Genomic DNA, 16,204 nt, shown 5'->3' with positions numbered 1-16,204 from the left:
TCCCTACAGTGAAGCATGGTGGTGCCAGCATCATGTCTGGAGGACAATGGTCCTAAGCACACAGCCAGGATGACTCTGCGAATGTCCTTGAGGGGCCCAACCAGAGCCCTGAACCCTATGGAACATCTCTGGAGAGACCTGAAAATGGCTGTCCACTGACAGCCCCCATCCAACCGGACAGAGCAGGAGAGGATCTGCAGACAAGAAATGACGAAAATCCACAAATCCAGGTGTAAACCTCGTGGCATCATCTCAAGAAGACTGGAGGCTGGAATCACTGCCAGAGGGGCTGAAGACTTATTCCAATGTCAAATGTTAGTTTCTCCTTCTCAGTAAATCAGTAAAGATTTCTCACCTTCTCCTCACTTTATCATTCTGGGGACTGAGGACAGAATGATGGGGGAACTGATAGCACAATGAGCGAGGGGACAAAATGTGGGGAAAGTGAGAGGGTGTGAGGACTTTCTGGATGCAGTGTACGTGTTGGTTTTATCTGGGATCTGGGGGCATTGCTTGACACCATTAGCAATTTACCCATTAGGATGAGGAACAGGTCACAGGCAGAGGCAACATCATTATTATGTGCAATTTAAGAACATTTCTTGCAGAAAAGATTCTACTGAGCTCACCACCAACACACACACACACTTAATGGTGTACTGGGAGCAGAGGACTAGAGTGGAGAGTGATATGCTGATTTTTGCACTCAGGTACCGGTGGGTATGGGATGAGTCAGACGGTCGGTCATCTGGATTTCTTTCCAAATGGAGGGAGACAAATGCCAGGATGTAAGAAGAATCAAGTCATTAGCCATGTGAACATTGATGGCATCACACACGGTAATGGCAGAAAATATCCACACTTCATTGTCCTCTAAAATTTAAGGCATGTAGGGTGACATGTGGGGTGTAGGACGAGATGTAGGGTGACATGTGGGGTGTAGGACGAGATGTAGGGTGACATATGGGTGTAGGACGAGATTGTAGGTGAGATTGTGGTGTAGGACGAGATGTAGGGTGACATGTGGGGTGTAGGACGAGATGTAGGGTGACATGTGGGGTGTAGGACGAGATGTAGGTGACATGTGGGGTGTAGGACGAGATGTAGGGTTGACATGTGGGGTGTAGGACGAGATGTAGGGTGACATGTGGGGTGTAGGACGAGATGTAGGGTGACATGTGGGGTGTAGGACGAGATGTAGGGTGACATGTGGGGTGTAGGACGAGATGTAGGGTGACATGTGGGGTGTAGGACGAGATGTAGGGTGACATGTGGGGTGTAGGACGAGATGTAGGGTGACATGTGGGGTGTAGGACGAGATGTAGGGTGACATGTGGGGTGTAGGACGAGATGTAGGGTGACATGTGGGGTGTAGGACGAGATGTAGGGTGACATGTGGGGTGTAGGACGAGATGTAGGGTGACATGTGGGGTGTAGGACGAGATGTAGGGTGACATGTGGGGTGTAGGACGAGATGTAGGGTGACATGTGGGGTGTAGGACGAGATGTAGGGTGACATGTGGGGTGTAGGACGAGATGTAGGGTGACATGTGGGGTGTAGGACGAGATGTAGGGTGACATGTGGGGGTGTAGGACGAGATGTAGGGTGACATGTGGGGTGTAGGACGAGATGTAGGGTGACATGTGGGGTGTAGGACGAGATGTAGGGTGACATGTGGGGTGTAGGACGAGATGTAGGGTGACATGTGGGGTGTAGGACGAGATGTAGGGTGACATGTGGGGTGTAGGACGAGATGTAGGGTGACATGTGGGGTGTAGGACGAGATGTAGGGTGACATGTGGGGTGTAGGACGAGATGTAGGGTGACATGTGGGGTGTAGGACGAGATGTAGGGTGACATGTGGGGTGTAGGACGAGATGTAGGGTGACATGTGGGGTGTAGGACGAGATGTAGGGTGACATGTGGGGTGTAGGACGAGATGTAGGGTGACATGTGGGGTGTAGGACGAGATGTAGGGTGACATGTGGGGTGTAGGACGAGATGTAGGGTGACATGTGGGTTGAAGGGTAAGATGTAGGGTGACATGTGGGGTCGGATGTAGGGTGACATGTGGGGTCAGATGTAGGATGACATGTGGGGGTCAGATGTAGGATGACATGTGGGGGTCAGATGTAGGATGACATGTGGGGGTCAGATGTAGGATTACATGTGGGGGTCAGATGTAGGATTACATGTGGGGGTCAGATGTAGGATGACATGTGGGGGTCAGATGTAGGATGACATGTGGGGGTCAGATGTAGGATGACATGTGGGGGTCAGATGTAGGATGACATGTGGGGGTCAGATGTAGGATGACATGTGGGGGTCAGATGTAGGATGACATGTGGGGGTCAGATGTAGGATGACATGTGGGGTGTGGGACAAGATGTAGGATGACATGAGGGGTGAAGGGTGAGATGTAGGGTGACACGTGAGATGTAAGATAAAATCGCTTGGTCCGATTGTGGATGTAACCCAAAACGACCTTACTGTCGGTGTAATACTGGACTTCAGCTATGTCGACACCCAGTTCTTGTTGTATGAAATCCGCAATCTCCACTGCCAACACAGTCCCACAAAGTTCCAGTCTGGGAATAGTATGATCAGGCTTAGGGGCTAACTTAGCCTTACCAAAGACGAATCCAACGTGATTTTGGTTGTTGGGTTCTGTCACCTTCAGATAGGCAACCGCTGCGATGGCCTCCGTGGAGGCGTCTGAGAACACATGGAGTTCTTTTATGCTAGAGGAAAGTGAGGTTTTAACATAGCATCTCGGGATGTGGATCTCATCCAAGGCAAACAAGGATCGCTTCCAGGCTTCCCATTTTTGCTCTTTCTCAGAGGGAAGTGGGGTATCCCAATCCTTGACTGTTTCAGAAAACTGTCTCAGTAGAGATTTACCTTGTATGGTGATGGGCGCTACAAATCCCAGCGGATCAAATAGGCTGTTTACCACCGATAGGACACCTCGTTTTGTAAATGGCTTGTCTGCGCAACTTATCTGAAAACCGAAGGAGTCAGCAGAGAGATCCCATCTGAGGCCCAAGCTCCTCTGCACAGGTGGACTGTCCAGTCCCAAGTTAATGTCCTTGAATCCTGGTGCATGATCACCTGATTTGAAGGCCCTCATAACGGCCAGGCTGTCTGAGGCAATTTTGTGTAGTCTAAGTTTAGCTTGGTACAACATACTTTGAGTCCTTTTGAGCAGATCGATGGCCGCTTCTTCAGTCGGTAGTGATTTGAGTCCATCGTCTACGTAGAAGTCCTTTTCTACAAAGTCTCTGGCGTCTTTACCGTACTCGGATTCTCCCTCTATTGCAGTGCGCCGAAGGCCGTAAGTTGCCACGGCAGGTGAAGGGCTGTTTCCAAATACGTGTACCCTCATTCGATATTCTGCCATCTCTGCGTTGGTGTCATTATTCTTTTACCACAGAAACCTGAGGAAATTCCGGTGGTCCTCTCTGACTACGACACAGTGGAACATCTGTTCAATGTCGGCGGTGATGGCAACGAGCTCCTTTCTGAACCTCATCAGCACTCAAACTAGGTTATTCGTCAGATTAGGACCTGTGAGAAGGACATCATTAAGAGATACACCTTGATGTTTGGCGCTTGATTCAAAAACAACCCTAATTTGATTGGGTTTCCGTGGGTGATACACTCCAAAAGAAGGCAAGTACCAGCACTCGTCGTTCTTCCCTAAGGGCGGAGCTGGTTCTGCATGGTTGTTGCGGAATATTTTGTCGATAAAGGCAAAAATGTGTTCTCTCATCTCAGGCTTACTGTTCATGGTACGCTGAAGAGAGTTAAATCTAGACAGAGCTTGTTCCCTATTGTTCGGGAGTCTCACCCTGGTAGCTCGGAAGGGTAATGGAGAAACCCAGTGATTGGTTTCGTCTTTAAGGAACTCATTGTCCATTATCTTGATAAATTCTCTGTCTTCTACTGACAAAGCTACTTTATCATCGTCCTTGCTTGTGTGAAAGACTAATCTTCCCAAGTTGTCGGCAAAGAAGGGAGGAATGTCGTCAGGTGGTTGTATAAGGTCTGGAGGCTTCTCTTTCACCTCGTAGTGATGAGGGCAAGGCTTAATGCAAGTTGTGCGTCCATCTCCACGCACGTACGTTTTGAAAGAGTGGACTCTTGGTTGATCCAAGCATACATTTCCTATGACTACCCATCCCAAGTCCAGTCTCTGGGCGTATGGTGCATAGTCGGGACCATTACACTGTTGACGCACCTCGTGTACCCTTAGATTGTCTCTGCCAAGCAGGAGTAGAATCTCGGCGTTGTTGTCCATAGGTGGGATAACGTTGGCTAGGTGCCTTAGGTGTGGTTGGTGAAATGCAGCTTCCGGGGTAGGAATTTCATCCCTATGGTTGGGTATTTGATCGCATTCGATCAGCGTCGGTAGAGGTATTTCTGTATTCCCACTGACGGAACAAGCGACGAATCCTTGTGCCCTCCTGCCGCTAGTCTCTATGCGACCCGAGCAGGTGTTTAAGATGTAGGGTTCTGACGGTCCCTTTATTCCAAAGGCTTCAAAGAATTTAGGTCCTGCTAGGGAGCGGTTACTTTGGTCGTCAATGATGGCATACATTTTTACTGCCTTTTCTGGTAGCCCCTCCGGGTAGACCTTGATTAGACATATGCGGGCACAACATTTCTCACTCTGGCCCTCCCCACATACATCCAAGCATTAGCAGGAAACAGCAGTGGCTGTGTTGGCGTTATTTTGGGGCTCCCCGCCATGACTTGGAGTGGGACTGGTGGTGACAGCAGCCGGTGAATCCCTTGTGAGTGGAGTTGGGTGCATAGCTGAGGCGTGTCTTTCACTATGACACTCCTCACACTTAATAATGGATTTACAGTCCTTAGCCATGTGCTCCAATGAAGCGCAGCACCTGAAACATACCCCAAGCTCGGTGAGGACTTTCTTGCGCTCCTGTATGGTTTTGGATCTAAATCCTCTGCATTTGTTCAGCGAGTGTGTTTTTTTATGAATGGGACATTCACGATTGAAGGCCTTGTCTCCTGATGAGGTAGTGTACTGTTTACCAGTGGGTACTGCAGATGATGGTAGGTTAGTCTTCCTAACATTCACGCTCCTCTTAAAGTCTCTGTGTTTATGCACAATACTTTCATACCTTGATGATGGCATCACTGAAGCTGTAGTATTAAACTCCAGGAAGTCGAGGCTGGGGTCATTCCTCATCTGGGACTGTTCGTCGATGAACCTACAAAAATGAATAAATGGGGAAAAGTGACGTCATGCACTCTTTTGTACCTTGAGACTGATGCCGCCCACTTCTCTTGCAGGCTGCATGGTAGCTTCACGACGATTTGGTTCACCCCATGGGCTGTATCCAGGTAGCACAGCCCGGACAGACGAGGATCTCTTTTGGCGAGCTCCAGTTCCATGAGCAAATCACTTAAATCCTGAAGCTTGTGGACATCCTTGAGACTGATCTTGGGAACGTTCTGCAGTCTCCTGAATAGTGCCTTCTCTATTGCTTCTGCACTGCCAAAGGTGCGTTCGAGTCTCTGCCAGGCTGCAGCGAGACCTGCTTCTGCTTGTCCTACATAGACAGTTCTAAGGCTCTTGATGCGATTTGTGGAGCCTGGGCCCAGCCAGTTGATCAAGAGGTCGAGCTCCTGCTCTGCGGTTAGGTTGAGGTTGGCGATGGCGGCTTTGAAGGTTGCCTTCCAGGCTCTGTAGCTCTCTGCACGGTCATCAAATTTTGAGAGACTGGTGTTAATTAGCTCTCTGCTCACCATAAACCTGGCAAACTCAGACATATCTGATCTCTCACTGCTTGTTGCCATGACAACTTGTGATGCCCCTGGGGCGTATGGGCTGCATGGCGTGAAAGGGTGAGATGCTTCCAGGTAGAATGATGTTGCTGCAGGGTTGAGCTGTGGTCTAGCCTCTGTAGATTCTGATGACTGCTGCTTGAGCTGTGGAGGTAAGCCAGGAAACACCTGGCAGCCATCTTGCTGTAATAGCTGTCCTTGAGAGGGCGCATCTGGGCGACTGTTATTGGATTGCTCGGGTGCTGTGGGTGTCACTGGCACTGTGGGTAGAGCTGGCTTGGAGGTTTCAGTGTTATTGGCTTGGACAGTACTGCACACTGGGGGTGGTGCAGATAACTGTTTCAGTACATAGTTGCTGGTGCGATCAACTGGATCGTCTATCTCCTCTGGTGGTAAACAGACTGAATCAAAGCCTTGGCTCAATGCTTGCTCAAGTAGTCTTACTTTTGCGGCCAACAAGAAAAACTTTATAGACAAGGAACAAGGTGTGCGGCATACGAATTCCGGCCAGCAGATGGCAGCAGAGAACAATACGTTGGTAACAACATAGTGAAAGAAGATATAATAATACAGTGCAGGAATTCAATTTGAAAAGAACAGCACATGGGGTGTAGGATAGAATGTAGGATGACGTGGGGTGTAGGATAGAATGTAGGGTGATGTGGGGTGTAGGACAGAATGTAGGGTGATGTGGGGTGTAGGACAGAATGTGGGGTGTAGGACAGAATGTAGAGTGATGTGAGGTGTAGGACAGAATGTGGGGTGTAGGACAGAATGCAGGGTGACATGGGGTGTAGGACAGAATGCAGGGTGACATGGGGTGTAGGACAGAATGTCGGGTGATGTGAGGTGTAGGACAGAATTTACAGTGATGTGAGGTGTAGGATAGAATGTAGGGTGTAGGACAGAATGTGGGGTGACGTGAGGTGTAGGATAGAATGTAGGGTGATGTGGGGTGTAGGACAGAATGTAGGGTGACATGGGGTATAAGATGGGATGCAGAGTGACATGTAAGGTGTAGGATGAAGGGTGACAAGGTGTCTCATATGAGATGTAGGGTGACATGGGGTGTAGGATGAGATGCAAGTTGATCTGTGAGTCAAAGAGTGAAATGTTGATTTTGAGTTAAGTGTAATACGGGCAGAAATCTAATATGTAATCAGGGCGTTGCTAGGTTAAAACTTTTCGGGCCTGGGCCCCTGATGTTTTGTCCTGGGCCCCGAATGTCCTGCCTGCCAGATAGATACAACTGTATTGCCATCCACAAGATGGCAATGCAATTGAATCTAATGCGGTGGAAGATCTAAAGGACCTGTGGTAACATCACAGGTCATGTGACCAGTAAAACTGTCAGTGGTTGAGAAGGACCTGCAATGATGTCACCATCATGTGATCAGTAAAGGAGAGGACGGCAGTGAAGAGGAGAAGAAGCTGTGGTGATGTCTGTATACAAGGAGAGGTAAGTGAAGAGAGAGGCAGAGCAATGTGGGGAGTGTAGTTATTTAACTGGGACTGTATGTTAGGGCTGAAGGGGGGGGAAGATATTTACATGGAACTGTGTTGCAGGTGGCTGGGGAGGGGGTCATGTTATTTACATAGGACTGTATGTTGATAGTGGCTGTAGGAGGGAGTGACGTTATTTACATAGGACTGTATGTTGGAGGGGGCTGGGGCAGGGTGATGTTATTTACATGGGACTGTACTGTGGTAGGGGATTATGTTATTTACATGGGAGTGTATGTTGGAGGGGGCTGGGGCAGGGGGATGTTATTTACACGGGACTGTATGTTCATGGCTGCTGTGGGATGGAGTGATGTTATTTACATGGAACTGAATGTTGAGGGGGTGATGTTTACATGGGACTGTATGTTGAAGGTGGCTGGGGAGGAGGTGATGTTATTTACATGGGACTGTATGTTGAAGGTGGCTGGGGAGGAGGTGATGTTATTTACATGGGACTGTATGTTGAAGGTGGCTGGGGAGGAGGTGATGTTATTTACATGGGACTGTATGTTGGAGGGGGTGAAGGGAGGGGAGTGATGTTATTTACATAGGACTGTATAGTGGAGGGAGGAATATAACTACAGGGGACACTGCAAATCCAGGGGACATTAGGCGTTCTTATTACTATGGGGGGCTCTATAGGAGGGTCTTATAGATCTGCCTTATTTCTACTAAGAGCACTATGGGGGCCTTATTACTACTGGGGGGGGGGGGGGGTCTGTGAGGGCATTATTAATACTGGAGGCTCTTCTACTAATGGGGGTGTTACGGTTACTCCCAGGCTAGCTGGAAGCTGGACCGCTTGGATAGTCTGGATCTCTGTTTAGGGAGAGAGAGAGAGGAGCCGCTTCGTCTCGATATCCAGAAGGATCCTGTAAAGGTAGAACAATCCCACTAGCTATTTTACAGCTAGGATAATCTTTCCCCCACAAAACGAGGCGAGGCTGCGATTTGAAGGTCAAACTAGGACTGACTGCCCTGGGGCATACAGACTCTTTTATTTACAATCCACAAACATAGCACTGCCCACAGGGGTTTGAAATACAACCAATCAATCCGTACAATAAACACAGACACACCCACTCAAAATCCTCCTCTGTCTGTGATAAGATTACTGAACACAATGGCGAATATAATTATCACAGGCAGAGAAATACAGTTTTATAAAACATATCACAGGAACCCCAAAACATGCAATAACCCCATAACAAGTATATCCTCGGAACCGGGGGATCTGGGTGAACCACATATCCGAAATTCACCCAGATCCGTTCAGTAGTTTGGAAGATACAGTTTTATGCCAGTTACACCGAAAATATACACGTTATACAGAAAATAGTCACTAATAAATGTGTCCCCTGTTTGGTAGTTTCAAACTACTGAATGATGTCTCTGTGCACCAAATACCGGCAAGATGGCACAGTGTGGGAAAGTCAGAACAGTGTCTGTGAGCTAAAATGGCCGCCATCCATTGTTCTCACCATGTGCTTCATCCATTCAGACTAACAGGGTAACTAACAGTTTTGTAACAGTGCTCCCTTTTTGTGGAACACTCTGGCAGACACTGTCTGACCCCTTTTCGGGGCAGACTAAGGCTGTCCAGACCGCTGGTTATGCTGGGCTGAGGTCTGTTTGTCTGGACAACCCGTCGGCGTTGCCATTCTGTTTCCCAGGTCTGTAGGTAATGGTGAAGTTGAAGGGTTGTAACGATAAACTCCAACGTAAAAGTCTGCCGTTATCCCCAGAGACCCGGTTTAGCCACACCAACGGGTTATGGTCTGTAACCAGAGTGAATTCTTGTCCATACAAATAGGGAGTCAATTTCTTTAGTGCCCACACCAAAGCCAAACACTTTTTCTACCGCTGCATAGCTGACTTCGCGTGGCAGGAGCTTATGGCTGATGTAGACAACTGGGTGCTCCCCTCAGTCTTCGCCTACTTGGCTGAGGACAGCTCCCAGCCCGAACATGGAAGCGTCTGTATGGACGATAAAACGCTTGTTAAGGGCTGGGGCCGCCAAGACAGGAGCGTTAACAAGAGCATTTTTGAGAGCTTGGAAAGCCGTTTCACAGTGGGGAGACCACAGGACCTGTCGAGGTAAGTTTTTCTTGGTCAGGTCAGTCAGGGGTTTGGCAAGTGTGCTGTAGTCTGGTACAAACCGTCTGTAGTACCCTGCTGTGCCCAGGAATGCTAGGACCTGAGTCTTAGTGGTGGGGGTGGGCCAATTGGCGACAGCTTCTATCTTGGCCGGTTCTGGTCGCTGTTTCCCACACCCCACCCGGTGACCCAGGTACTGTACCTCGGCCATCCCAAAGTGGCATTTTTCTGGCTTCAGAGTCAGGCCAGCAGCCCGGATCTGATCCAAAACCATTCCTATGTGAGCTAAGTGGTCCTCCCAGGACTCACTGTGGATCGCTATGTCATCCAGGTATGCGCAAGCAAAACTCTGGAAGCCATCCAGGAGCCTATCGACCAAGCGCTGGAATGTAGCTGGGGCATTCTTCATCCCAAACGGCATTACCTTAAAATGATATAAGCCGAACGGGGTGACGAATGCCGACTTGGGGACAGCCTCCTGGGCCAGGGGGATCTGCCAGTAACCCTTGCAGAGGTCAATGGTGGTCAGATAATTTCCCCTGGCTAAACGATCGAGTAGCTCGTCTACCCTGGGCATAGGGTAAGCGTCCGTCACTGTCTTTTCATTAAGCCTCCGATAGTCTACGCAAAACCGGGTTGTACCATCTTTCTTGGGCACCAGGACCACTGGGGAAGCCCAGGGACTATCGGAGGGCTCAATTACCCTGAGTTGGAGCATCTCATCGATCTCCTTCTTCATCCCTGTCCTAACTGCCTCGGGGATTCGGTAAGGAGCCTGGCGTAAAGGAGCTTGTCCCGGGGTATCTACCTGGTGGGTGGTTAAGGTAATGTACCCTGGCTTCTGGGAGAAGGTGGGGCTTTTGGACTGCAGGAGTTGATTAAGCTGCTCCCTTTCAGTGGGGCTAAGTCGGTCCCATATCTTGACCTGAGCTACTATATCTGCGTGGGGACTCTTTTCTAACAGATCTGGAATGGGTAGACTGTCGGGGTCTTCCTGAGGGGGGACAGCATATGGCCGTCACGTTCTCCGGCCGCTCAAGATATTCCTTGAGCATGTTCACATGGAATGTCTTTCTAAGATTGCTGTCATGGCAGCTAGCTATTACGTAAGTGGTGTCTCCCCTTTTCTCCACTATCTGGTAGGGGCCCTGCCAGGACGCCTGCAATTTGTCTGTCTTAACTGGCATAAGCACTAACACCTTTTGCCCTATGGTAAAGATTCTCTTTCGGGCCCCCCGATCGTACCATACCTTCTGTCTTCTCTGGGCCGATTGGAGGTTAGCCTGCACTGATTTGGCTAATTGCTCCATTCGGTCCCTGAGTTCCAGCACGTACGGCACAATGGGGACACCGTCAGTCTCCATCTCTCCCTCCCAGTGCTCCCGAATCAGGTTTAGGGGTCCCCGTACCTTTCTTCCGTAGAGCAACTCGAAGGGAGAGAACCTGGTCGTTTCCTGGGGCACCTCCCGATAAGCAAATAGGAGGTGCGGCAGAAAACGCTCCCAGTCTCGGTATTCCTGAGTAAACGTCTTGAGCATTTGTTTGAGGGTCCCATTGAACCTCTCACAAAGTCCGTTCGTCTGGGGGTGGTATGGAGAGCTCAGGAGGGACTTAATTTTGCAAACCTGCCAGAGTTGCTGAGTCAATTCGGCAGTAAATTGGGTGCCTCGGTTGGACAGGATTTCTTTTGGAAATCCTACCCGGGAGAACACCTGCACCAGCGCATTCGCTACCGTATCCGCTTGGATGTTGGATAGGGCGACAGCTTCAGGGTACCTGGTAGCGTAGTCCACTACGGTAAGAATGTAGCGCTTACCGGAGGGACTAGGGGTAGCCAGCGGTCCCACTAGGTCAATAGCAACCCTGCTGAAGGGTTCCTCCACAATGGGCATATTTACTAGATGAGCTTTAGGGTGATCGCCTCTCCTCCCTACTCGTTGACACACATCGCAGGTATTACAATAAGTCCTAACATCAGCGTGTACCCCTGGCCAAAAGAACGTGTGAGTAATGCGGTGTAGTGTGCGGGTTACAGCTAGGTGGCCTGCCAAGGGAATGTCGTGTCCTATCTTGAGTATTTCTCGACGGTATTTGTGGGGCACTACCAGCTGTCGCCTATGCTGCCCCCTTTTCTCCGTCAAGCGATATAGCTTTCCCTTTTCCCATAAAAAGGTTTCGTTATCTGACCCGCTCCCTCCGGTCTCTGCTCGTTCCCGGTACTTTTGTAATGTCGGGTCAGTCTTAGACTCTGTCTCGAAAGCATCTGGGGTGTCCCAGGGTATGGGACCTAACGGGTCAGTCAAGGTCGGGGTAGGTCTTACCTGTGTCTCCCGCACTGGTGAGAGTTCTCGCTCCGTTCGGGCTTGGGCTCGCGTAGTCACTGGGTTCGCCTCGTTGTTGTATACTGGAGCATAGGCAGAAGTCATGGGGCCCAAATCGTTGCCCAGTAGTACTTTGGCAGGTAAATTATCCATTATGCCCACGTTCACGACCCCCTTTCCCGCTCCCCAATCAAGATGTACTTTAGCGGTCAGAATTTTGTACACATCCCCCCCCGCCACTCTAACGGCCACAGTCTGCCCTGATCGCTTGTGCCCTGGCACCAAATGGCTTTGGACCAGTGTAATGGTAGCCCCCGTGTCTCTTAACCCCTCGGTAGATTGCCCCTCGAGCCATACTTTCTGCCGATGGTGCTGGCAGTTATCCGAAGCAGCATATACAGGATCTGCTTCGTGAAGTGGTCCCAAATATTCCTCCATAGGGGCCTCTTGGTTAACACAGAGCGCCCGGGCAGGACGAGATGACCCAGAGGGGTAATTATAATTCCGGGGGGGTCTGGTGTGCATTAAGGGGGCAGCTAGCCATGCGGTGCCCTGGTTGATTGCATCGGTAGCAGGTCGGTCTGGGACGATCAGAGTTGTTATTCGGTGGTCCTGAGTACCGTATGGGCCCAGCGGGCACCGGGGCTCGGAATTCGGTACGTGGCGACGTATGGTAAACATCTTGTCGTTCGACCCGTGCTGGGGTTCGGTAGTTCGTGGGTTCGTGTAGACGGGAGTCGTAATGTTCATCGGCCAATTTGGCTGCTTCTTCTAAGGTAGAAGGTAGTCTGTCTCGCAGCCATTCCTTCCCCTGCTGCTCCATGCCGTTATAAAATGTTCTAAGAGAAATAATTGTAAAATTTCCTCACCAGTCACAGCTTTACTTCCGCTCATCCAGTGATTTGCCGCTCTCCGCATTCGGTGCGCCCATTCCATATGTGTATTGTTAGGCTTCTTTTTCGTGCTACGAAATTGTCGGCGATACGTGTCAGGAGTTACAGCGTACCGCCGCAACAGTGTCTCTTTGACCAGCGCATACTGTGTCACTTCCTCAGCGCCCAGAGTCCGAAATGCTTCCAGAGCTCGCCCGGATAGTTTCCCAGACAATATCGTGGGCCACTCTCTGTTGGGAATCTGGTGCAGGGCACATTGCCTTTCGAAGTCCGCCAAATATTCATCGATTCCTGTCTCGCTTTCTAGGAAGGGTCTAAAAGCCGCATAGGGTATCTTTGGCCTCCCGGCGTTTGACAGGAACAATTACCTGCGGTGCTTCGGAATTGCGGTGTGCGGTCACTAGGCTGAGTTCGTGGGCTCGAGCCTTCCGTATATCCTCGTCCGCTTCTGCCATCAACTGCTGCACCAGTTCCATAGGTGGGTTCGGCCCGTATAGCGAGAGCCTCTCCCGAACAATCCTGGTCTTTTCGTCACCACTCGTGGTCGGGGTTTCTGCCATCGTGAAGCCCTGATCCAATTCGGTTAATTCTGCGATCAGTTCCCTTCTCGGACGGTTGCTGGCGTTCCCCCCTCTGCTTTCGAGTAAATCCTTTAGGGTCGCACGTTTCAATTTTTCGTAAGCGCTCTCCATCCGTTAAGTACTTCTCCTAGGAAATCCAGGACAATCCCACCGCTGCCATCCAAATGTTACGGTTACTCCCAGGCTAGCTGGAAGCTGGACAGCTTGGATAGTCTGGATCTCTGTTTAGGGAGAGAGAGAGGAGCCGCTTCGTCTCGATATCCAGAAGGATCCTGTAAAGGTAGAACAATCCCACTAGCTATTTTACAGCTAGGATAATCTTTCCCCCACAAAACGAGGCGAGGCTGCGATTTGAAGGTCAAACTAGGACTGACTGCCCTGGGGCATACAGACTCTTTTATTTACAATCCACAAACATAGCACTGCCCACAGGGGTTTGAAATACAACCAATCAATCCGTACAATAAACACAGACACACCCACGCAAAATCCTCCCCTCTGTCTGTGATAAGATTACTGAACACAATGGCGAATATAATTATCACAGGCAGAGAAATACAGTTTTATAAAACATATCACAGGAACCCCAAAACATGCAATAACCCCATAACAAGTATATCCTCGGAACTGGGGGATCTGGGTGAACCACATGTCCGAAATTCACCCAGATCCATTCAGTAGTCTGGAAGATACAGTTTTATGCCAGTTACACCGAAAATATACACGTTATACAGAAAATAGTCACTAATAAATGTGTCCCCTGTTTGGTAGTTTCAAACTACTGAATGATGTCTCTGTGCACCAAATACCGGCGAGATGGCACCGTGTGGGAAAGTCAGAACAGTGTCTGTGAGCTAAAATGGCCGCCATCCATTGTTCTCACCATGTGCTTCATCCATTCAGACTAACAGGGTAACTAACAGTTTTGTAACAGGGGACACTGTAGGAGGCTGTATTATTATTGGGGGCAATGATATTTCTTTAGGATGGTATTGGGGGGTCCATTGAGCAGCAGGATAAAACTTGAGGGGGGCTCCAGATTGAGGGATGATAGAAATGTGAGGAAGCTAAGATGTCCATGTGTCACACTCTGCAGAGACGAGAAGCGGCTGAGAGAAGATGATGATCTACATCGGAGGAGGCGTCACCTGGAGGCGCTGGATGTGAGAGGTGCTGTATGTGCTACTGTATAGCGAGTACAGGAAAGTGCAGTGTGTGGGGGGGGGGGGGGGGGCGACTTGGAGAACTGGGCTACATGCATTGGGGCTCGGGCCCCAGGTCTTTTGAGACCCTAGCAACGTCCCTGGATATGATAAAAAATCCTAGAAACTTGTGGGATGACATGGAGGACGTGTGAATACGTGCATGATATGGGGCGTCATGAAATCTGTGTGGAGAACGCCTGCGGTCGGCTGATGTTGATTATTTTCACCCATATTTTAGTAATCAATGAACTCGTCTGCTGCAATCACATGAGGAGCTACCAGTACTACACCGAGAGCATCCGCAGCCCCGACGGCTTTATTGGATTCCCCAGCTCTTCCTACGATGAATTTTTGGGAGTAAGTGACAAAAAAACAGAGAAATCATCAACGTCCACCTCCTCAGTGGTCGTATCTTATGGGGTCTTCACAGGGAAAATCCATATCTGCTGCTGATTGGTTGTCACCAGCTCCAGACTCCTCAGTACACACGAGGGGGGCTCCTCAGTACACACGAGGGGGGCTCCTCAGTACACACGAGGGGGGGGGCTCCTCAGTACTACGAGGGGGGGGGGGCTCTTCAGTAAATTTACTGCCGTGTCTTCATTTCCTCAGGGTGCAGGATTCCCGTGCCCCAGCGGTGGCTGCCATGGATGGGACACTACGCCCGATCAATACAGAGGAATTACATCCAACACTCAGACATTTTACCTGAACACAGGAGATAGGAAGAGCTTCTCCCGTGAGTCATTACATCCTGTCCAGCACTTCATGGGTTAATTATGAATATTTCTAACCTTAGGCATTCACTGTGACCTACAACATGACAAAACACCAGAACAACACAGATCCCCCATAACAGTGTCCTCCACAGATCCCCCATAACAGTGTCCTCCACAGATCCCCCATAACAGTGTCCTCCACAGATCCCCCATAACAGTGTCCTCCACAGATCCCCCATAACAGTGTCCTCCACAGATCCCCCATAACGTGTCCTCCACAGATCCCCCATAACAGTGTCCTCCACAGATCCCCCATAACAGTGTCCTCCACAGATCCCCCCATAAACAGTGTCCTCCACAGATCCCCCATAACAGTGTCCTCCACAGATCCCCCATAACAGTGTCCTCCACAGATCCCCCATAACCAGTGTCATCCACAGATCCCCCCTTAACCGTGTCCTCACAGATCCCCCCTAACAGTGTCCTCCACAGTTCACAATTGCAGTTTCTATACAATAATAAATTGACCACATTGTAAATCATCCACCCTAGTAGTTAGAGGTTGGTGTCCGGGGGCCACTTCTGGCTCCGAGCCCCACTGGATGATTAACCTGTTTCCCTAGGGGCCAGTGGAAGGCTCAGCATAAGGCTACATTCACACGTCAGTATTTTTCTATATCCCGATTTTCGGTCCGTTTTTTGCGGATCCGTTGTTCCTGAAAATGTTTCCGTATGTCATCCGTTTTTTGCGGATCCGCAAAAAACGGAAACATGTATAAAGTTCAATAATCAAATAAAGTTGTTTGGATTTCTTTGAAAAAAAAAATTGAAAAAAAAAATAAAATAATAATTTGTTATGTGTTTCCAGGAACGGATTCCGCATAAAACGGATGACATACGGAATGACGTCCGAATGTCTTCCGTTTTTTGCGGATCCATTGACTTTGTATTGTACCAGGATCCGAATTTTGCGGACAAGAATAGGACATGTTTTATATTTAAACGGACATGCGGAACGGAACAACGAAACGGACAGCACACATTGTGCTGTCCGATTTTTTTCCAGGACC

The 16,204-nt window shown here is 49.6% G+C and overlaps 1 protein-coding gene across 1 annotated transcript in view; it reads left to right on the top strand.

Annotated features, from left to right (window-relative positions):
• LOC122942251 (pancreatic triacylglycerol lipase-like) overlaps positions 1 to 16,204 on the top strand; it is a 38,087-nt gene that overhangs the window by 21,310 nt on the left and 573 nt on the right. The window contains exons 8-10 of the mRNA XM_044299754.1: positions 711 to 839; positions 14,654 to 14,772; positions 15,028 to 15,154. Of these exons, the coding sequence (XP_044155689.1) occupies positions 711 to 839; positions 14,654 to 14,772; positions 15,028 to 15,154 (375 nt within the window). The remainder of the gene's footprint in view (positions 1 to 710; positions 840 to 14,653; positions 14,773 to 15,027; positions 15,155 to 16,204) is intronic.

Source organism: Bufo gargarizans, chromosome 6 (genome assembly GCF_014858855.1).
Source record: "Bufo gargarizans isolate SCDJY-AF-19 chromosome 6, ASM1485885v1, whole genome shotgun sequence".
NCBI classification, from domain to species: Eukaryota; Metazoa; Chordata; class Amphibia; order Anura; family Bufonidae; genus Bufo; species Bufo gargarizans.
This window is presented reverse-complemented; position numbering and strand designations above follow the sequence as displayed.